This window comes from Centroberyx gerrardi, chromosome 22 (assembly GCF_048128805.1).
Source record: "Centroberyx gerrardi isolate f3 chromosome 22, fCenGer3.hap1.cur.20231027, whole genome shotgun sequence".
Lineage (NCBI taxonomy): Eukaryota > Metazoa > Chordata > Actinopteri > Beryciformes > Berycidae > Centroberyx > Centroberyx gerrardi.
The window spans coordinates 7,692,150-7,715,115 of NC_136018.1; the positions used below are offsets into that span (position 1 = coordinate 7,692,150).

The 22,966-nt window shown below is 43.5% G+C and overlaps 2 protein-coding genes across 3 annotated transcripts in view; both read right to left on the reverse strand.

The window, feature by feature from the left end:
- Positions 1 to 371: 371 nt before the first annotated feature.
- LOC144543493 (uncharacterized) lies at positions 372 to 1,792 on the reverse strand. Its single transcript, XM_078291424.1, has 4 exons — positions 1,565 to 1,792; positions 1,200 to 1,304; positions 976 to 1,077; positions 372 to 791 (listed from the first exon to the last, which is right to left on the reverse strand). The coding sequence occupies exons 1-4, from the start codon at positions 1,754 to 1,756 to the stop codon at positions 702 to 704; spliced, it is 489 nt and encodes a 162-aa protein (XP_078147550.1). The 5' UTR covers positions 1,757 to 1,792; the 3' UTR covers positions 372 to 701.
- A 2,718-nt stretch (positions 1,793 to 4,510) lies between these two features.
- Positions 4,511 to 22,966, reverse strand: part of slc4a2b (solute carrier family 4 member 2b) — a 35,856-nt gene continuing 17,400 nt past the window's right edge. Inside the window, exons 4-24 of one of the 2 annotated variants that reach the window (XM_071921468.2) lie at positions 21,028 to 21,196; positions 20,636 to 20,862; positions 19,728 to 19,852; positions 18,414 to 18,634; positions 15,769 to 15,905; positions 14,078 to 14,258; positions 13,809 to 13,944; positions 13,011 to 13,212; positions 12,758 to 12,866; positions 12,372 to 12,556; positions 11,884 to 12,100; positions 11,545 to 11,751; positions 11,178 to 11,326; positions 10,585 to 10,689; positions 9,785 to 10,012; positions 9,019 to 9,108; positions 8,695 to 8,861; positions 7,476 to 7,729; positions 6,770 to 6,939; positions 5,619 to 5,792; positions 4,511 to 4,635 (exon numbers count right to left, since the gene is read on the reverse strand). In XM_071921468.2, coding sequence (XP_071777569.2) covers positions 4,555 to 4,635; positions 5,619 to 5,792; positions 6,770 to 6,939; positions 7,476 to 7,729; positions 8,695 to 8,861; positions 9,019 to 9,108; positions 9,785 to 10,012; positions 10,585 to 10,689; positions 11,178 to 11,326; positions 11,545 to 11,751; positions 11,884 to 12,100; positions 12,372 to 12,556; positions 12,758 to 12,866; positions 13,011 to 13,212; positions 13,809 to 13,944; positions 14,078 to 14,258; positions 15,769 to 15,905; positions 18,414 to 18,634; positions 19,728 to 19,852; positions 20,636 to 20,862; positions 21,028 to 21,196 — 3,534 coding nt within the window. In that variant the 3' untranslated portion in view covers positions 4,511 to 4,554. Of the gene's footprint in view, positions 4,636 to 5,618; positions 5,793 to 6,769; positions 6,940 to 7,475; positions 7,730 to 8,694; positions 8,862 to 9,018; positions 9,109 to 9,784; positions 10,013 to 10,494; positions 10,690 to 11,177; positions 11,327 to 11,544; positions 11,752 to 11,883; positions 12,101 to 12,371; positions 12,557 to 12,757; positions 12,867 to 13,010; positions 13,213 to 13,808; positions 13,945 to 14,077; positions 14,259 to 15,768; positions 15,906 to 18,413; positions 18,635 to 19,727; positions 19,853 to 20,635; positions 20,863 to 21,027; positions 21,197 to 22,966 lie in introns of both variants that reach the window. The other variant, XM_071921465.2, reaches the window with a different exon arrangement.

Consider the following 22,966-nt stretch of genomic DNA (forward strand, 5'->3'; position numbering starts at 1 on the left):
ATACTTGATCCAAACTGAACATGAACTACAGCAGATGTTGAAACAACTGATCCGATTCAGAATTCCCTCCAGGCATCGTGAGAGAGAATGAGTAAGCCTTAAAGAACTGTGGAGACATTCGATTCTTTTTTGGAGCTGTAAAAAGATCAGTTGTAATACTTGTAATACTTTGGCAGAAGGTTGAGATGGAACTACAGGTGCTGACTTGCTGTGTTCAGCCAACATGGGGATGAGTAGAGAATGACTGAACTTTCAATTTGGGGGTGAACTAATCCTTTAAATAATGGGTTTGAGATCATTTAGGTCAAAGTAACCCATCGCTCCCATTGAACCAAGAGTATAAACATTCTTGAAAAAAATAAAACTTCTGATTCTTTACAAAGTGACACTTTATTAAACTTGTGTATCCCACTGAACATTCAACATTCTTATTCAAAAAAATGGAAAATTGCTAAACAACGAACACAAAATCACACACAAATGTGCTAAAAAAAAGTAGGAATATTGATGAGGTGAAGTGCACACACAGTAACAAGAAAGTCAATATCTGCCTTTTGTTTACAATTTTAAGTATTCAAAAAAGCAAAGATACACTCTCAAAGGTGACAGATCAGTGACAGCAACCCGGTGACCCACTTATGCTGTTGTTCAGTTCAAACTGTCCACAGGCTGTTGGACATTGGCCCCTTTGCACACAGCGTTCACTTTGTTCCTCTTGATGCTAGAAGAGTCGGGGCTCCGCTGCTGTAACCCATCGTGTTGCAGTGATCCACTCTCGTCGTCTTCATATCCTGCCACGAGGGGAAAAAAGTGAACAAAATAGTGTGAGAGACATATAAACAAAGGTCAGAAATAAGTGCACAAAATGACATTCTGCCATGCTTGCAGTGTAATGTTTACTTGATGTTAAGTGGATGAAATCACAGTCTAAACATTAAAAGAGATTAAATGTAATCCTCCATTAAGCAGACTAACCTCTGTGAGGGCCGGTTTGTGCACACAGTGGATATACGGCTTAGGATCTTGCTCAATTTCTCCGGCGAATGTTTTGTAGCAAACTGCACAGTCTATTAACGGCTGCATGAACGCACACAAACAAATACCACAGACAAGTCAGAACAAGCCAGTCAGCCTCAGTTCATGTTGTTGAGGTTCAGCAACTCTGGTGAGAATCTGCTCACGTTTCAGAAGGTACTTACTCTGTCATTTCTGAATTGGCATTGATTTGAGTCAACAGTTCCTTTTGGGCACTTGGTGGCTTTAAGGTAGAAGTTGTGGTAGATGTAGGTCACATCGAACCCAGGCTGAGGAGAAAAGGAGGGGCATTTAGCACTGAACAAGTCACTGAACAATCCTAAACCACTTTGCAGAGTGATCTCTGAGATATTCACTACATAGTTTGATAATATGAACTTTTCCTGAGCATTTTCCCTCATAGACTCAGAAAAATGCCAAGGAAAATGTCCAATTGTGCTTTTTTCCCCTTGGTTTACTCACTGTAGATGAGATTCAGCGCAACAAATAACCAACACTGACTCTAAAAGCAGGCGTGCTGTTACAATACCTGGATGTCTGACTTCATGAGGCTTCTGAAGAAGAGAAAATGGTGCTGGATTCCAACATGAGAGTTGAGCTTCTCCAGGGCCAGATCCACTCCTTTCCTGTAGTTATCAGGGAGTTGATTGTAAGCCTCCTGAGCATTAGCAGAAAACAGCAGAGCTCCGGCACTGAGCAGCAACAGCAACAGAGCAGCCATCTTCCTCCCTGTGTCTGTACAACTGCTCTGAAACGGACCACCCACTCTGAAACTGGGCTAAATGCTAATGCATATGAGGGAAGAACCCGCCCTCCTTTTCCTGAAACAGACTACAACATCCTTTGGTCACGCCTCGACGTTGCTAGTTTATCATACTTTACAAGGTTGTGTGTCACATTCAACATGAATATTCTGGATAGTTTTAGAGATTTCTTCTACTTCTGTATTTTCCCCCAAGAATCTTCATGTCCAGATGGCAAAAATACACAAGTGGATTTAGACAGAAAACACAGCAGAACAAAGGTCATGATAAATAGAAAATTACCTTTATTTGTCATCAATATTTGAACCATTTATGTACAAGGGAACATCAGCAATAACAACTCGCGGCTTTGTATTGCTTTTGAAATTGAAATATACTGTATCAGCATTTTATGAGTTCAACAGATCACATACACAGAATACCTTCACTTCATCCACAGGCACAGTAAGCAAACATAAAACCGACATTACACTCCACTGCCAACTTTTCATAAATATCCCCTTCACTCTCCATGGCCATGATGCAGCCAACGGCTGTAAAAAATGAATCTTCATTATGTGTACATTTAAAAAAAACAAAAAACATGACATGCTCCAAATATATTCTTCAAAGATCGGCAATGATGCCACATATTGCAATAGATACTTAATGGAGAGAGGAACAGGGATTTATGAGCATCTGAAAAGTGCAAACTATTTTAACGTGTGTCATCCTTAAAAATACATGAAACACTTGTAGCTGATCAGTCCATGGTCCCGCAGGCACTTGAGATTTTGTGCGACTTTGTGACACCAACAGGCACAAGATCACAACACAGACAAGACTATGATGAGATGGGACAGGGCAGTTTAGAGTGAGGTGAAACGTAGTGTCTGCATTACACACATTTGAGAATAACAGAGGACCAAAAATCTAGTTGTTTTTTTTGACACGGTCAAAGCTTTAACCAATTGACATTACACGGATACATTCGTAACTCCTACACCAGACATAAACCATTCATAAAAACACTTTTTTTTTTTTTAAAGGCCTTCCCTCTCAGCAATGCACAAGTATTGAGATTGTCTACACAGATCGCGTGGAAATTTGGTCGAGTTCACTCATGATTGTGAATGAAATGCTGTATGCTACCGTTTCAAACTATTAGTTCACGCCAATGAAATAGAAAAGATGTAAAATGACCTTAGGATATACTGTGGAATGTTGTATTGTAAAAAAAATAGAGTTAATTCATGCTGAACCCCCTTGCGCACCTTAAGAAACAACAACGTGATTTAGGAAGTGAGATGACTGAACTGGAGTTGATTGTTCTGACCACACAACTATTTACATGAGACATTTGGCACTTTAGACAAAGAAACCAATAAATTAGTGCTCTCCCCATTTACCAACAAGATTTCTTGACTACACCAAGTGAGACCTCAAGCAACTCAAAACATAAACTTTACATTAGTGCCTTTAAAAGATACACTCTGCAGGCAGGGGGGTCAGCAAAAAAAAAAAAAAAAAAATACAAATATCATGAAATAAACCGCAACATTAAATAACACAATGAAAGTATTGGTATAGTATGCCACTATGTTAACTTTCTACTTATGAAAAGTGTTGTGTGATATGAGTGTGTATTGAAAGCTGTGATGCCATTACATTAGTGTAGTGAGAAATGTGTACTTTGTTGCATTTCCATGTACTTTTTTGGTACAACAGCACAACAGTCCTGTCGGAGCTCCCTCTACTGGTGAACTTTGTTTACTGCAGGTACAGAATACACCAGCCACCAAGGTGTTTTGTCTGATTGTAATAAAGCCAAGCAATATAACTAGCAGCTACACTAAACTGCTTGAATACAGAAAAGACAAATAAGCTTAAAAATCAGTTGGAGATAGGGTTATTTAAGAGGCAAGCTAAAGCAACATTGATTTTTATGGGCAAGTATATGATGGGCCCAAGAGGACACTAAAGATATATAACATGATTACATAAAATACGGTATTAAGTTGAACAGATTTGGTGTCTTAAAAAGTGCCATGAGCTTCAAGAGGCTGCTAAAGTGATCTGCTGTCTAAAATAAGGCAAAATGAAAAAAAAAACAACTAAAAAAAAAAACTCAGTATACCTTTTGTTTCCTTCATAAGGCGCTTAAGTGAGCTTATTAAAAAGAGCAAAACATGAAAAAGCGACAAACTCGTATAGCGATAACTCTATGTTAAAATGAGGAATGTATCCCATATATCCTCCACATATTCAATGTGAATCAGAGCAACCTTTCAGGGCTGAAAATGAATCATCGTCTGCAAAATCTATCTACTGTAATTGCATTCAATTTTGAGCATTTTGAGATCACATCAGTTGATTTGGAATCTCTTGTCCCCTGAAATATTAAAAAAAACAAAAAGTATATTACGAACACGCACGCTAACGACTGTTTGATCTCCTCAGCTGATATTCATTCTTTGTGCCGCACAGTGCTGCAGAATAACAACCACCAAAAAAAAAACAAAAAAAACATCCTCCTATTGATGTGAGGGTGGCGTAGGCTGGGCCGTGAATCTGCTGAGATGGAAGTTAAATAGTGAAAGAGCTTCAGTACAGCGCACAGTGAGGCGGCATCGACTTGCTGTGAGAGCGCTTAAGAGTTTGTGGGACTCAGTCGCCGGATCCCTCCCCCCTCGTCTCATTGGTTGGTCGAGTGATTGACAGATTTTGGTGTCCGCTAAGAGGAGGGTGTGGCGTGTGTGTGAGGGCCTGTCGCAGGTTAGACGGGCATGTGCATCTCCGAGTACTCATCGTGACAATCTCTGTCGTCGAACTTCGGCTCGGCATCGTCCGCATCCAGCTGGAAGAGGAGAAGAGGAGAACTTTATACAGAGTACAGTAGAGCAAGTAAAAGCAGTAGAGACTAGTAGAGAAGTAAAAAATATCTTATTACAATACATTTGGAAAATTTCGTTAAAAAGGAAAATTCCACCCTCAAATACTCTTACGTTGTTATATATCATCAATCTGAGATGTTCAATTTGTGATGAATTGTTGTAATTTACTTTCTTGTTATAGCTACTTTCCTTAAAACTCATCTACTTCTACTTCAGTGATTTCCTACATTTCCCAGAATGCCTTTTTGACAACCCTTGAAGGAAGGGGCTCTCTGTGCTGTAGCTGGAGAGAGCTAGAGAGATAGTACGTTTCTTCAGTTGAGAAAAGGTGAGTGGAGAGAGAGCATAATACTGTGGAAGAGGGCGTTATATTTCACACATTATTGATCTGCAAAGACACAAGCTGTGGCTGCATTGCATTCTGGTCTATTGAGGCAACTGGTGGTGGAGAAATTGGTCTCTCTGCCTCTCCTCTACGATGGATTTCTGCCTGTATGATTGTTGAACGTCGGTGCAAAATGCAAAATCTAGAAAGAAGCCCTCACTCTTTGATTCTGAGGGACTGACATCAAAACCTGATGTTTACTGTTGACGTTTTAGATAGCTGGAAAAATTTCTGCTATCAAACTCCATTGTAGCTGCACTGGAAATATGTTGACATGACATCACATTGTCTAATTTTGCTCATTTATCCATGGGAATAAGAAAAATACACCTCCAAACAACAAAGTGGATCCAGAAATGCAAGGTACATCACCACTGTAGCTGTTTTTTCAGTATTGAAGTGTTTTGGGTGGATTTTTCCTTTGACAAAATTCTTGTCTTGAGCTAATTACATTTCAAAACAGTGGCATAATATGTGCTATAATATGAAGTGCATCTATAGTTGAGGGAATAGTGCAGGTGTACAAAGCTAGCGTACTGCGCCTCCCTGTGGCTGACTTACACATATCATCTCTCTGACAGTGAAGATGCGGGGCAGCAGGGTCATCTTGACGGGGACGGTGAGGATGAGGACGAAGGGGAAGGCCAGCGACGCCTGGGTGGACATGACGGCCCACAGAGCCGCCAGACACACCACCTGGATGCAGGTGAACAGGTGCATCCGCAGCGTCCGGACCTGGGCACACAAAGACCGTTCGTGTGATGATCGACAGCACTCAAAGTGAGACCAGATACCAGATACAGAACAGGCATTAACCAGCGCTCCAACGTAAACGATAACACGTACTCAGGATTAGGCCTGATCTTGAAAGTGTCACTGTTGTAGTGCCGGTTTAGAGGAAACAAATTTACAGTGATGTTGTGGCTCACAATATAGTTATGATGCTTCAGATATTTACATATATTTTATTCTTCAGGGAACAGATTTCTTTAAATAAATAACTTCCACTTGGTCACTTTTGGTGGCTTTTGAAAGAAGCAACTGTAACCTCCTGATTTTTCAGGATTTATCCAAGGCTTATGATGACACTGTATTTTCACTTTATCATTTTACATGTGATTTCCATGACTGCAAATCTAATTTGATCAACACGGTTTTTTTTTACAGTCTGCTGTCATTAACACTTGCTTATTTGATCACTTTATTATTTCTTAAAGCTGCACTAGGCCGTCTTTTCAGCCTAAATCACAAAGGGCTGCAATAGAGAAGAGCGCCTCACCCGCCCTAAATGAGACCTTGTAAATTCGTCCCATTTACCCAAATGAAATTCCGGTGTCAGGTATGGTCACTGGCGGGAAATTCTCTCTTCCCACTGGAAGTGATGAAGTGAAACTTAAGAGTGAAATACGAACTGTTTCCTAAACAGCAGCGAGCGAGCGCTCCGTCCAGAGAAAGCTGGACTCAGCTTGCCTCTCTTGTCCCTTTGGTATAAAGCATCACAGGCCGGCTGAGCTGGTAAACATCAGTGTGCTGCGTGCAGTTTACTGACATCACCTTAAATGATTTCTGGGTATTGAAATTAAAATTTTTCAAACAGTTTCATCCTTCCTGCCATTTGGAGTCACCAAAGTGCAAAGTTGCCTAGTGCAGCTTCAAATGATAATTTGTTTTTGGAGCAAATTTCCGCTCAGCCTCATCACCGAGTCTCTCACCTTGCGGACGTAGGTGTGGTCAGGATGGTACTTGGGCGGCATGAGCAGCAGCATCATGCGTTCTGTTAGCTGGATGCCATTGAGTGACATCACACCCATGTAGAGGAAGATACCAAACAGCACCGCCAGGGGGATCATACGCAGCAGGGGCCCTATGACGATGGACATGCCTTGGGAGAGGGGAGTGGAGAGGGTTAAAGACGACGTGAAAGGGCATTTCAACAGTGTCTTGCTTCTGTGATGTGACATATTTCTGGTTGAAACACAATGTGGGGAATGGTCATTCAAAAGTGCAGCAGTGGACCACAGCAAACATGGAAAGTGACTCAGAAGAACTGGACAGGATATTAGCCTGCATTTCTCCATCACCCCTGTTAATGATGCTGCAGGAGGGAGGAATATTTTAGCCCTGCTGTTGCCACTCATCCTACTTTGAAAGTTGGTTTTATATGATGGGGTGGGGAGACAAAACCATGATGATATGATTGGTTGCAAATTTTATGTACGCCTTGGCATGTTTTGGTAAATAGGTGTATGTTAGGACATGTAAAATTAGCTAACCAGGTGAAAAAGGTGTTTTTTCCACTTTATTTGCCCTTTAATAATGGGTGACAACAGTAATGATACAGTTGCATTCCACCTAATCATATGTTCACACACACTTTCTGTTCAATAGCTATGATTCCTTTTAATGTCTGACACTCACCAACCAAGATGGCCACCAGCAACCCTGTGACCCTCTGCTCTTTCACTTCCTGGATACGAGGCTTGTCTCCGGGGGCAACGGCCTTACTCATGACAGTGAGGGCGTTGGCGTGGGTTACAGAGCGAACGGTTGCAGCAGCCATCCAAGGCAGGCCGAAAAGAGCACAGCTGCCCCCCAGCACTACGATCAGCAGCAGGTCCAGATGGAAACCTGAACCCTTCACCAGCATCCGCTCCTTCTTGCTCACTATCAGACTGGATAAAGGTGGGAGACAGACAAGAGGGTAAATGGGTGACAACCAAAAAGACTGGCTATTCTCCTAGTCTTTACCAGTAAAGTAAGTGAAAAAAAAAAGTGAGTTTTCTTCGCTTCCATAGCAGAATACCGTCTGCATGCCTTTAATATAACAACTGCCAGGTAATGTAATAACTTGTAAAAATGTAATGAAATGTCCCTCTAAATGAGTAAAAAACACAACCTGATATTGTAATATTTTTTTCCCTGATGATGTCATGTCTGATAACATTTATAGGGACATTTCATTAAATTATTTGGCTGTTCATTAAATGATTTGGCTGTTATTACATTATCAGTTGTTACATTATTACATTAACCAGCATTACTACCACATAAGTAAAGGTTGTAATCTTTTTTTTAATTTTTTTATTACAATATCAGTCTAATGATGTTATTACATTATCTGGTAATTCATTACATTAACAGGTTTTTATGATATTTTTGACCCATTTCGAGGGACATTATATTTTGATAAGTTATTACATCATCTGGCAGTTATTACATTATCGCTTGCTACAAGGTTGTAAATCCTACTTGAAAATCCCATTCCCATCAGCTTTCAGGTTGCACATTGAAACTGCAGTCAAGTGTGGTGAATGATGTATTCATTTCAACTAAAACAAACCAAATGAACAATTTTCATCACATAGGTCATTTTGTGTTAATGACTCTTAAAACGCCTCGGCAGGACACGACTATGTGAATGGATTTCCCGCTTGTGTCTGACGTTGTAATGTTCAAATCTAATCACTCATTAAGTGCATGCTGGTGTGAAACAGCTGAGCAACTACAGCGTACAGAAAACTTCAATGATGACGTTTATGGCTTCAAACAAGTTCGAACACGTCAGCCCTTCCGCGCTTTGAGCCGTCAAGTTGTTCTGATGCTTATTCCCATACGACATGATGGCAGCTTTACTCACGTGGTGATCTGGGTCTCCATGAAGATGAGGATGAAGACCAGCAGAGCAGGCAGCACGCAGGCGAACATCATCCAGATGGGGAACTCTTGTTTAGAACCGAGAGGATTGATGACCCAGCCACGCTTGTCGGGACTTGTTACTGAGAAACCGCTGGGAACACTCAGTTTCTGGACGGGAGGGAGAAAGACAGCAGTAAGACTAATGGCAGAGAAAACTGAGATGATAAAGGTTTGTGATGTGTATGTTTGGGAATAAAATGAAAGAGAGGCCAAAGGAAAACGGACTCTGTTACAAATGATACAAATCCAAGTATCTGCGTCTCACTTGTGTGTAGGTGTCTTCTATGCTGTAGTCCACCAGGACCATGATGAGGATGGCGATAGGTACTCCGAAATCTCCAATAATCCTACGGCACTGAACACCACAATACGGGACAGCGTGAGCAGAACTGGCTCCTTTATATATTATATCAAACAACAATCAGAAAGATGTACAAGATGTGTATTTCACAATCCACGCGACTATTGTGGATTGTAATTTCGTTGTTGATACCTGAAACTAAAAACATTCAAAATACAAATTAGATTGATATAGATTGCATGTGCGTGCACTTGGCATCTCAAATAGGTTTTGGTCTGGAATTTATTTACATTTCATTGTTCATGAGGATGAAAAATGAAATAGAGCCCACACACTGAAATGCTCCAACACAGTTTATTGACAACGTTTTGTGCCATTGGGCTGTTTGTCATGTACAGCTCAAAATGTTGTCAATAAACAGTGTGTTGAAGAATTTCAGTGTGTGGGCTCCATTTTATTTTTCATGTTGTTTTCACGCCAAGCATCTAGTATGAAGTGATGTGCATATTCTTTTATATTGTTCAGGAGGATGCCATTTTTGGAGCGATCTCCATTCCCGAGGGGTTTGGACATACAAAGGATTTCCTGTTGTCAGTCTAAAAACATACATGAACCCCAAATGTATAATGATGGAAGGTTCAAGGAAAGTTCAATGAATGATGTACAAAGGGATTGATGTCACAGAGGTATTCAGCGCCTTTGGTGTATTAAAGTAAGCTTAGTGCCTCACCCTTCCAGGGAAGAATGCACTGTTCTTGAACTTGCGTAGGTAGAAGGCGATGAAAAAGGTTCCAGCCATGAGCACTAGAGAAAGCAGCGCAGTGTTGGGCTCGCCTTGGACCTTCACCATCACAGTGCTGTTGCTGTTGCTCAGCATTAGTGTGATGTTTTCTGATGAGGCGTCCCCTTCTGTGCTGTTGTCAAGGGAACAGCGTTTCAGTGGGTGCTCCTTGAAAATCTGCCAGGCGACACAGAGGGCTCACATTAATGCACAGCATTTAATGGCCTGCCACAACACACAGTACATGCACTACACACTACACACTACACACAGACACCTACAGTGATTACTTTATCAATGCCTCAGAGGGATTAGCATTCATCACACTTTTAGGGACCACAATCACACTTTCTGGGAAAGGAGATTAGTCCGTAACCAAATCCGTTTGAAGTCTGAGCCATAAAGCTCTAAAAATAGCAGCCTTCCAAAATCATGAGCCTGGATAATAGTTAAACTCTCAATCCATTTAACTTTCAAGGCCAGTCAATCACAGAAGATTTTGGAGGTGCACTTGCTAGAAAAACATACTCATTTCGACCCCAAGTTTTGAATATTGTCCAAAAACTAGTCAGTTCAATTCAGTGTCACGGATGTAAACCCCCAGCATGCCAACAAAAACTTCTTGTAATTAGAGTTGTTATTTCAAGTCTCAGGTGTACCCTGCCAAGCTTAATGAAGGTTTCGCAGATGAAGATGAGGGAGATGAGGAAGGAGAAGATCTCCTGGGTGAAGCGGGAGATGAAGCGGACCAGGAAACTGCCCTCAAAGGCCACTGTGACGATCACGATGATGATAAGCCAGAACCCGATCCAGACACGGCCCGTCAGGTACTCCACATCGTTCCCTTTGCAGAACTGTGAGCACACAGGCACATTCAATAAATGTTAGTTATCTCACAGGGCAATTTCCATAGCAGGCATGAAAACTTGCATTAAAACAACAAACGCATACAATACATATAAGCAGTTAACTATACCGGGTTTCTCAACCAGGTTTTTGAATTGTAGGCGTTTAGCTGATGTTATCATCCTGAGTCACTCGGAATGAGTGCAATAGTGGAATAAGCTTAAATTCACCATCATTACAAGAGTGTTAGGAGTGCAGAACCATAGTGAGAAATGTAAAAGAGAGAAGTTCTAGAAAAGTAATGAGGAAAAATTGAAAAATAAGGAAAGAGGAGAAATGGATGTTTATAAGACACTTAAAGGTAAAGACAAAAAAATAGAAAAAGAAAATGTATAAAAGGTACGGTGTGCAATTGGAATTCGAATCTCACATATGGTACAACCCGAGTTGGACTTCATAGTCTTAAGATATTGTAAACTGGTGGACGTGAACTCACAGAGTAAAAGGCTTCTTCAAAGACAAGCAGGGGTCCGGAGAAACCCACGATAAGCAGCGGCTGAGCGCCCAGCAGGCAGAAGACGACGCCTTGCACTGCCGTTGACACGATCAGCTCAGACACACCAATCAGACCCTCCGTCTTCTCACCTAGCAACAGACATACACAGCCCGTTAACACCTAATGAAACACCCAGGGGGAACAATGGCTACTACTTAAAAATACCATTAATGCTTTATCAACTCAACCATTATTACACTTACAAAAGCAAGGGGTAATGAGTTTGACAGTGGAGACGATGGAGGAGTTTGTGTGTTCATAGTGAATGCACAGTGGGTCAAATCTTGTTTTCCCACATGTAACTCACCCAGTAGGCCTCCAAATGTTATGGCTGGGGAAAGGGCAGCAAAGTAGATAAAGATAACGGCAGCCATGCACTGAGCGTTCAGGGCGTCCTTGAAGTCGCTGACGTACTTTGGGTAACGGCGACGTACATCTCGAATCAGCCCGCCGAAGGGACGTCCGGAGCGCTGTAAGGGGTCGTCTGATTTTTTCAAAGGCGTGAGCAGGGCCTCTGGGTGACGGAAAAAGAACAGGTCATTAATTGCATTTCAAATAACAGGTTGTGTAAAGTTTCATAGGATATCCCCAAAACTTGAAAATAGTTGCTTCGTAAGGGCCAAAAGATTGAGGAGGAAATGCTCACCTTTATCTTCAAGGCTCTTGGGCTCCTTGGCCAACAGTTTGACCTCCTGCTCCTCCCTCTTGCGGAGCATCTCCCTCTGGAAGCGGGCGACGGAGCGCAGTAGCTCATCCCCGCCCATCTCAGAAGGGGGAAGCACAATGCTGCAGTCCAGGAAGCCGTTGATGGCGTTGAGCAGGTCCTGTCTGTCGTCCGCCAGGTAGGCTGCCTCATGGAAGTGCTGGATGGAGATTCAGATTTACACAAATCCTTTAACTGATCTTTCATGAGTATTGAAACAAGCTATGAGCGGGAAAAGTATATTATTCCTCTTCTGTACATAGCTGAACTTACTCTACCAGGCACTTTAGAAGGTAACAAACCATCGTTTTGAGGTTCCTTTCTATTCTCAAACAGGCTGGTAAAATGGCTAATGAAATTTTGAAAACATAAAACTTTGTGGCTGTTGGACAAAAAAAGTCAGTTTCCCTCCCAATCTACACCTCACTCACCTTGTCAGACATGAGTGTGGAGATGGAGCGTCCTATCTGGTGGTAGTCCATGCTGGTGCTGGGGGGTCCCAGCAGGACGAAGAGGAACCTGACAGGCACAGGGACCTCCAGCACAGAGTCCAGCTCCACTGCCTCCTGCAGCCGGACAAAGGCCATGGTGGGCTGCTCCAGGAAGTCCACGCTGCCTGGAAGACCCGGGACAACAGTCAACATGCACACAGTACTACACACGCAATGAAACACGAAAGAACAAAAGCAATTGAAGCAGTGATGTAAGACGATTAGGTGAATTTCAATAATACTGTATTCTGAGTAGTAGCTTGAGGTAGATTTTGTGCCAACAATCTCTTCTATGGTTATAAAAGGAGCAGTAGGAGATAACTCACCCACAAGGACAACTGTGGCCTCAGCATTCTCTGGAATCTTCTCCAGCAGCTTCAGTTCATGTTTGGACTTGGACCGATGCATGCCAGGCGTCGGGGTGGACTCTTTCTGCTGGAAACGGCAAGCAACAGGACCAATCAGGACCATGCAGACAATACTTGAATACCATCAGAATTAGAAACCATCAGACTTTTTGGAAAACATCTTCAGGCAAATAAGGGCATCCAATTTTTACATCATCAGACCTGGACCTACCTGTACCTCGTTCTTCTCCATGTCGACGCGTGTGTCTGCCTCCACTGCGGCGTTCGTGGTGCCCATTAGAGGGTCGGTGACGGACGGCTCTGGCTGATGGATGTGGTTGGCACTGTGGTGGTGGGCCATCAGGCTGCCCAGGCTGGCTGCGGAGATGTTCCTGGGGAAAGGGCTACTGTGCTCCTTCTCATCGCTCGGGTGACTAGGGGAAGCAGCGAGAGGTACAGACAGGGTGAGCAGGAGGAAGAGAGGCAGTGACAAGGCATGAAGCCACCTAGTAGCAGGAAGCATGCAGCAGTGAGAGGAGACAGTTTAATAGCTACTCGTCCTTTCACCCTTAAAACCAACACAATCTTGCCAATAATCAGTATCAATTAGCATTAGTCATGAAGTCAATGTGTAGCCCTATATCAATGTGCACAAATCATGATTAAATAAGTATGATTTTACTGCTGCATGGTACAAAATGACTGTAATATATTATATAACCCCCCCACAGACACACCTACTAATTTTGCATTGTGAACCTCTTCACTAGATGTTTCTGCTCTAATTAGCTAGCTTACTCATCTCTATTGAGAAATATGACTTAATTGTTTAGGCCAGCATAGCTCAAGGGGACAGGAGGGGTGGCGGGTTGAGCCAGAGACTTGTGTAGGAGGAGATAAGTTATATCCATGTTGTTGCAATTCCCTCTGGTTGCCAATAGATGTTGATACAGGTCATAGATTACTTAATACGCCCCTTTAAATAGGAATCTCTACTAGGTTGGTGCTGCAGCCTGGTGCTGCCCATCACCTGTGTTTAAGCAGCAGGGCCCTCAGGACGTTGGCGCGGTCCTCAGCCTTGATCTGGTCAGAGATGATCATCTGCTCCACCACCTGGTGGGCGATGCCAGGCAGGGTCTTCTGGTCCAGGTCCAGCAGCACAGCTCCTGGACACACACACACATCACAGTGGGTTCAGTCACCTATGAACTCTCTCTGTGTGTCCCTCTGTGTCTCTTTCTCTATCTCTCTCTCTCTCTCTCTCTCTCTCTCTCAGACACACACATGCCAGTCTCTCACCGTGTGAGATGGTCTTGCGGAGCTCCAGCAAACTGCGGAAGGAGAGCGAGGCCACGTGGGGTTTCCCCCAGCGGTCAGTCTCCTCCTCCACATCTTCCTCAAACTTGATCCAACGAGCCGTCTCCTTCCACTGCATCTCCTGGTTCTTGTCCATGGTCAGCTCGTTCAGCTCCACAAAGACCTGGGAGAAGCGTGACAAAGAAACACATACAGGCAGTGAGTGAGGTGTAGGTGAGGTGAGGTTAAGATCGTGGAGGATGTCCTGAGACAAAACAGCATGCACTTCAAGCATGTGCCAAATATTAATGCTGAATATCTTGACGTAAGTAGTCAACCCAAGGCGCTAGTAATTGGTCAGTTGGTATGCTCAAAGTTGGTGTAGTGGTGGTGACTTCAGTGGAGCATCTTTCCTAGGAAACCAAACTGCATGTCCACATCAAAAAACAGCCTACATGCTTACCAGTGTATCATTGGGGTTATTTGAAGCAGTCAACTCACAAAAAGGTAAACTTGTCAATGTTATTACCCTTTGGAAATCCAACTTAGACTAAAGTTAAGCTAAAAATACAAAACTAATGAAAACACAGCAGATGACACATTAAAAACTTTGGAGGAGAGGACACAGATGTTGTGCATCATCACACCATACAGCCACAGCAGCCTCCTCTCAAAATCAAACGTTTGCCAAATGGCGATTAATTAAACACCATGCTGGTCAGTCACAATCACCTGTGAAATGGACCAAAACAGACCAAAATATAGGTTGGAAAACACTACAACCTCACTTAATTTGCCCTTGTTGTGCCAATACACCACAGTTGCATGCCTGTGAAAACACGTTCACACTGGTCAAACCTTCTGGTGGTGAGCCATGTAGCTGGAGAAGTCCAGCAGGATGCCGTCAGGCCGCGAGGCGGAGCGGTACAGAACCACCGGTAACGACTGGAGGAGCGAGAGGGTGGAGGAATGGACTCAAACACTGATACAGCCGACACCGGCACGGAGGAGGGGACCCTCACTTTTCTACATACACATGCACGCAATTCTTCCTCAACAACACACACTGGCACTCACACCCACCTGACAGGGACCTGTTGTTTACCTGGGCTACTGGGGGCCTGTGTCTGTGTGTGTTAATAAAACATGGCTCCCTCTCTCAGGAGCTCCCAGTGTCTGGTTACCTAAGCTCCTCTCTCCCCCTTTTCTTTTCCGTGTGTGAAAGGAAAGAACTCATTCATTCATTTTTAATTGTGCCCCCTGTCCCATCCACAAAGGAGAGGGGGCTGTGTTAAATTTGAGAGAGGGAAAGAAGGGAAAACATTTCCCAGGATTTGATTTGATCTGATTATATTTTGGGGTAATAAAGCACAACCTGAAGTAGAACATAAGGATTACAAAAATGGGCCCAGCAAGCTTTTTTCAACCATATTGTATTGCAGCTGAATTTACTGTGGCCAAAATATAAAGATATTCCTACAGGAAAACTTGGAAAACGCAACTACTAGACCTCTCAAACAACAAATGTACACTTTTACCATAAATCAATTTACAGACACTGATAAAATTTAAAAAGATGTGCTAAGACCAAGGCAAGGATCAACCAAATTCTGCATTAGCCAGCATTAAGTGATGCATGTCCTGCCTTAATCCTAGAGGGCGGGGATGACAAGCCATCTCAGGCAGTGTCTCACCTCATGTGGGGTGCGGTCCTGTTTACGGCTGCGAGTGCTGGGCTCTTTGTGGTCCTTGCCGATGTGCACCACCTGTCCCTTGTTGCTCTTTCTGACCAGGTGTCTGCGCACACCAGGAACATCCTCGAAACGATGGCCTGGAAGAGGGAGAAGACAAGAAAGGTGAAATGTGTTAAAGAATGCAGTTTAATGACTGGGATTGACGTTAAACGATAAGACACCTTCAACATTAGGCTCTCTGAAGGGTAGATACGCATTTGGCTCATAATCTGACGCTCTAGCCAAAATATCATATATAATTATTAATATTATTATTATATTATATATATATATATATATATATATATATATATATATATATATATATTCATATAGAATTTAATAAAATGAGATCCATGCAACACTGAACAGAAACTGGGAATTAAGTCTCTGTACAGTAGGTAAGTCACACCATTTTACAGTGTGGTACAATTTGCTTCTGCAGCTCTCAACCTGTGCTGCGTTGACCTTTGGCCCCAAGATCAAATCTCAGCCCACCAAGTCACAGAGGGCCAGGCCGCTCTGCTTTTGTTCTTGTGGTCCCACAGCAGGGAGTAGGGTTACCCATGCTGGCAGCACACCAAGCATTGAAAGGGACATGGAGAGAGACTGGAACAGTGTGGGTAGGGAATGTCCTGTCAGGTGCTGGAGATCAAGGATCAGAGGAACTGTTGCCAAAAACTCTGTTGGTTCCCTCAACTTGACCCAGCAATTAAAAAAAGAGCAAATTTTCGCTCAAATGCTCCAAAAAAAAAAAAAAGGGGTGATCCCTAAATGCATGCCAAATATTCTCAACAAAACAAGCCCCACATCAACAACAAACATAACAATATCACAATAACACAATAATACAAAATCTTATGAGCAGTGCAGTGAAATTCCCTTCAACAATGCCTTACCTTTATCAGCCGTTGTGTGTCCTATGTAACAAACAGTGAGGCTTTTGTGGTTCTTCATCAATGTTTTAAACTCATTACCTAAAAACCAGGCAGTCCTTGAAAGGAAAAAAAAAAAGATTTTTGTCCTCAAGAATGAGATGTCCACGCTGTCCAGTTGCTATCCTTGCATTTCCAGGTTTACTTTTACTTCACTCTTCAGGTACAACTTTTACTAATAATGTCCATTGTCAAGTAGCTCCATGATGTGTCTGCTGGTGTGTGAGTGAAGGTCGGGGCAGACCGTGGAGTAGGAGGGGGGCTGACTGGCATGTGGCTCTTGAAGGAAGAGGAGATTTGTGGTGGGCGTAGGGCTTCAGCTGGCACGGCCATCAGGCTACGTGACCCTACACTGCTCACACTTGAGTCCGTGCCTTGTGCACACGGCAGGTTTTGACAAAGCGGAAAAAGTTGCCATTTCACCGCCGCCTGACCTTCTGTGGGTCGAAACTATCAGAATGCATTAGCGAGCAGAGGTGCTAACTCGCTCAGGTCGAACAAAAGGGGAGGGACAGTGATCTAATAATTCCTATTGTTGAGCAGCAGCCAGCCACAGAGCCACTTTCCCAGGATGATTTACTGTGGCGGGAAGCAGATAAAAGAAGATACAGACGAATAACTAGCGATGGACCTTTGGGGAGGCTCTACCCTTTGTGTCACTAAGCTCCATAATGACCCAAGTATCTGCGCACATATCAAGCCCATATCTCCATCCATAGCCTCTGTATTTTGTGCTCCAGACTACTTCGCTCCACTAATGACTCCGGGGTTGTGAACTGGGGGCCAGGTTTCTCAATTAGCCACCATCGGGCCTGATTCCAGGGGCCTCAGCTGACAGCGGGAACGGCTAATTTAATAACGCGGGCCTGTCTGCCACACTCTCTGATAAGCTGCTGCTCTCTGCTGAGGGGTCGGCCCCCTGACGTAAATCTCCCTGCCCCTGACCGCAGCCCCCACGTTGGGCTGGGGGGCGGGAACGTCACAGGGCAGCGGGGCAGCTCCAACTGCAACGTAGAAGGACTTCTGGTGCCCCTCATTAATGCACCCCACCACTACCACCCCACCCCATTCTGACTGTCAGGAAAGCCAAAGACTTCAGTGCTATCCCACCAGTGTAATCACACAACTTTGCTGGATCTAAGTGGTTGAAAAACATACATACATACTGTGTACACACACACACACAAAGAAACAGTAATACAGTGTATATATCAATTCCTTGATGATATAAAACTTAACAAAACAACTCTGGTACAGTTGCTTAATGCCGAACACTTTCAGGTAAGTTTGTAAGATTTAAGCAGCACTGAACTCCCATAAGTCTCCAAATAGACAACAGACAAGGACCGATACGAAAAACTCAAACACCCATAATATAACAATTTTTAAAAATTGATTTCTTCACGAAATAACCCTGAGCCCTTCCAAACACACATATATGCACACACTTACAATGTGGTCCTATGTATCTCGATGCGTAGAGCATTGCACTAACCCTGCCAGGGTTACGGGTTTCAGTTGCCATAGAGACCACCCATAATAAACTATGTGTGTATTCATAATACTGTATGTTGCTTTGGATAAAAGTGTACACCAAATTACCGACATTATGTTAAGACAGATTTTAGGACAGAAAAGTGATATCAAAGCTTCTGATTTGTCCACACTCACTCTTGATGCCGTCCAGGTCAGCAGAGGCCAGGGTCTGAGCCTCGCTCTCGTCGGTAGGAATGCGCTGGTACTTGGCCTGCTCGGCGCCCGTCATGTTGCCCGTGCGCCGGCGCTCTTGCAGGTCGTAGCCGCGGCTGGCAGAGGAGACCCGGGTCAATGGTATGTGTTCGGGTGGCACTGGGTGGAGAGCAGGACCGGAGCTGTCGGATGAGGCTGGTTTTCTGAATAAAGCAGAGAGGGAAAAGCAAGACAAAAGTTGTAGCTCAGAAATCAACGAGTGACAGAAGAATGACTGTATTTAAGTGACTTTGTCTTTGGTTGATCTAACACTTTCTCCACACAGAACTTTTAAAAGTACAAGGTGAAAACTGGTTACAGAAATCATAAAACGATTACTTTTCACGAAGTACCGCATGTCAGCTCCTCTACCACTCTTAACTCTTAATTTATTTTCCTAGCACATGATCATTCTTTTGTCATAGGAATATTGTCAGTGCACTATAGCTCTGACCCTTGCACTCTTCTAATAATCTCAAATCTCTCCGCTAAATGCAAAAAATGCAAATGTACTTTAAATGGTATAAACAATACGCAGAAATGGAGGGAACAGATGCTCAGTGAGAATCTATTAAGATAAACCCTCCAAAGCAAGCTGGATACAAACCTATACAAATCATAAACTCACCGTCCTTTAAATGTAAATTCTCCTCAATATCTCACGACAAGTAGCAGACAAAAAACAACTTTTTGACTCAACTATCTTCCCCCTTATATTGGAATATTTCACAAATACGAATCCTCTGTGATTAAGATTCTCTCCGATAGACTGAAAATGAGTAAAGGGCGTACACGAGGCTTTATCCCAGACCAGCTTCAGCACTGATGAGGAGGAACAGTAAATGCCATAGGTGGAGCCTGGGGCTAGAGAGGTGTGTTGGCCTAGAGGCCAGTGTTTTCTATAGAGACAGGTGATATATGGGTCTCTGAGAGGAGGATTATTTGGGTCGGTCAGATCAGGCCCAGCAGGCCCACTAGATGCCTGGGACTTGGTAACGTACAGTGTGTACTTCACCAGCCAATGAGACATGCGCCTGAGCGGTCTCACCCAATCAGAACAATGTTACTGAGTGGCTGTGAGAACATTTCAGCAACATGACAAAAACATGCATTACGCAATCATCGCAGCAGGTAAGGCATGATTATGAGCCAAAGCAAATTCTGCACCTCCCATCCCCTTTTTCTCTCCTTAGTCCTAGTACTAGACTAATAACGCAACAATATTGAAGTGTTTTAAGAAACCATTCCTTGACTCACTCTGTGGAGGTTGCTTCGTCAGCGTCTGCACCCTCACCAGACTGGGGTACGATGTCCAGCTCGCGGGCCAGGCGGGGGCTCTCTTTGTCAGGTTTGGCCACGTTGTCTTCATCCGAAACAAAGAACTGTGGAGGTAAACAGAGTACGGGAGCACTGCTTAAGTACTAATACTGAAACAGAAGCTGAGAGAGCTGACAGTTTGAGTGTGCTCAGCATCACACAGTTCAAGTTTAAGGACAGAAGAAGCCTACAGAAAGCCTAAAAGGAATAAAAAACTGAACAGATAAATGCACAAATGCACAGTTAAATTAAAGAAAATCACTTATTCCAAAGATGTTTTACAGCTTTTACAACAGTGAATGCTGTTTAAATATAGTTACATTTTAATCAGGTGAAAACTGGTCATGTTTTGTGATGTGTCATAACATCAGTGTAACATGAAACCCACTGATGAATGATTAAGGCCATACTGAAATATTCATAAAGGAAAATATGGTAATTCTACAACAGTAAGTGACCTGGTTGGGTAGCAGACCATGGATCATGCCATCAAAATGGCAGCACATTCTTGACAGCTCAGTCACCCACAACTGAACATTGTCCCAAAGCAACTCAAGACGTTTTGAGTCACTATGACCCCCTGCGATAACATGCATCCTGGCTGATCGGATTTGTCATCGGACAAAAATGCATAAAATCCAGGTGTAAATGCACCCAAGACGATCCTGGACATTTTTAATTGGCAGGGTAAAGAAGCATATGAAACAGCATTTTAAATCTGTGATGCTAAAACTCTCCATTGAAACCAATAGAAATGACAATGCTTTAGGCAAGGAGGCAGCTCCTATCAGTGGGGTGGCCCACACTATCAATTCATTAAAAGAGTGGTATGTAGTCAAATGGATTACCTGCACATCTTTGGCCCCATCTGACTCGGAGGGAGTAACGTTCGTCTCCGCACCCTCGTCCTCTTCGTCTTCCTCATCCTCTCCTTCCTCTATGGGGCCGCCGCTGGGACCAGGGCTGCCTTTGTGATCTTTGTCCTTTTTCCTTTTCTTGCCACTCTTCTTCCTGCGTCCCTCAGAGGGCAGTTTGGACAGGGGCCGGTGGATGTGATGAGAGGAGTGACGGTGGTCTGGGGGAAGATGCGGCAGAAACTCAATACAAACATGTCATGTGGTGTCCACAGAGGGCCTGAGGTGGCAATACTCATTTTGAATTCAGTATTTTTTTTTAACACGCTTTATATACGTAAAAATAAAAGCATGAAGGACGAATGAATGAGCCACTGTATGCTTACATTCAATGTCCTCCTCATGGTAGTTGCGGTGCTGGTCATCGGGGACGACGGGTGCAGGGCTGAGGATCTGCTGGAAGCGCTGGACGCCCAAGGCTTTGTTCAGGTCCCCATCATCCTCCTCTTCTGGTCGTGGAGTCCCCCGTAATGATGAGGCAGCAGGAGCGTCTGGCTGCAAAGGAAAAAACAGAAACGGAAAGAACAAGATCAGCCAATTGCTCAGGAAAGACAGATGGAAGTGTCATTCAGTTAACACATTTGTTCAACTTGGCAAGACTGCTCACTGATTCAGTCGGTCTGTGAACCAAGTCTGTGTGTGCCTCACACTTAAGCCAACACTAGAGGGAGTTCTGGTCCTGCGAATACGCCGCTATAAGGCCAACATCATATGCTGGGTCCCACTCATTGCATGTGTTCTTGAAATTAGCCTTAAATTGGAAACAATAGCCATGTGCTTTGATCGATTCCTCTTTTTCCATGCTGTGGTGTAACCGGGATCATGTGGATGATAAGAGATCTGTTTTCCTGCAGCAGGATGCCGGGCCCTGCTGCGCCCTGCTCTGCTGGTGGGGTGTTGTGATAAGGATGGGCTGGAGGGGTAGAGCAAGTGGATTCAACCCCGGCTAACGGGACTATCCTGCAGCCACCTCAAGGCAAAGCAGATGTTGCACAGATCCCTCTGCTCCCGTGGTGAACCCTTCCTGTGGTAGAGCATAGGGGACATGGTGCCCCGGGTCATCTGACGCCCCCTCAGACAGTTCTCAGGCCATCCAACATGTCAACCATATATTAAGTTCTCTCCAGCGCCGCAGGGAGCACCAGCAAGCACATGATGATATGCAATTACGCTTCTCCCACCTGCAGCTCCCGGTTAGTTCACCGTTTTGAGGCAAACGGCAAAGATGACTTATGGTTTTATGTACAGCAGACTGCTAAAAAAAACTATATAATTTACAGTGGTCTAGTTTAGCCTATACACTCAAATGGGGGGATGAAAACCCACGAGGGGCATATGGGAACACTGCCAAGAAGTATTCAAACAGATTTCCAAAAACGGTGGAAATTTGTATCAAGACAGAATCATAAAAAATTGCAATATACTATTAAATAAATTCAACTCAACACTGACTTAATCTATGAAAACCCATACAGGAACTTATGGTATGTATGAGTATGATGTAAACGGGTATCATTTGGACCATGTCTGGCCACTGTGCACTGACGTACAGAGGTCTATTCCACTTTTGAAATATTTAGCTCATTACATCCGTAAAAGGCAAGAGTAAACAGGAACTTTAGGAATTCATCCTGGATTTACGATACTTATGTTTTTAACGATGTTCATCCTTCTGGACATAGCTAAAATGAAGGCATGTCCGAAACAAGTGTAAAAAAATATTTCAAGATTCAAACTAGCTTTGCAAAAAGCTCTGATTCCCATGACCCACACAACCATGAGGAGTTTTCCTCTGACCTGTATATACATGCCACACACAGGTGAGAGGAAAAAGCCTTGCACTGAACTGTAGACCAGCAGAGACTTACAAACAGTAGAGTGAGTTTACGAAAGACAGGTTAGCCTGTTAGGCACATATTCAATATTGACCCAAGGTTCAATTCCTCATTAAACTTATCCAATCACTTTTTCTGACAGTTCAACAAGAGACTCTAAAAAGGGAAATGAGCGGACTCCACCTTTACCTCTGCGACCTCCACCACAAGGCAAGTATGAATTTTGCTTCCATAATGACAGGGGTTTGCTTTCATTACACATCTAAAATGGTAAATGGTAATATACTTAGTCCTTTTTATGATGTATAAATAGTATGAATTAAAGTTAGTGACCAGTTTGTCCCGCAGCAGCTTCACGAAGACATGTCAAAATTCAAGAGCGCCTTTTTCAAAACAAGCTTCACCACAGACAATACAGAGTGTAATTAGG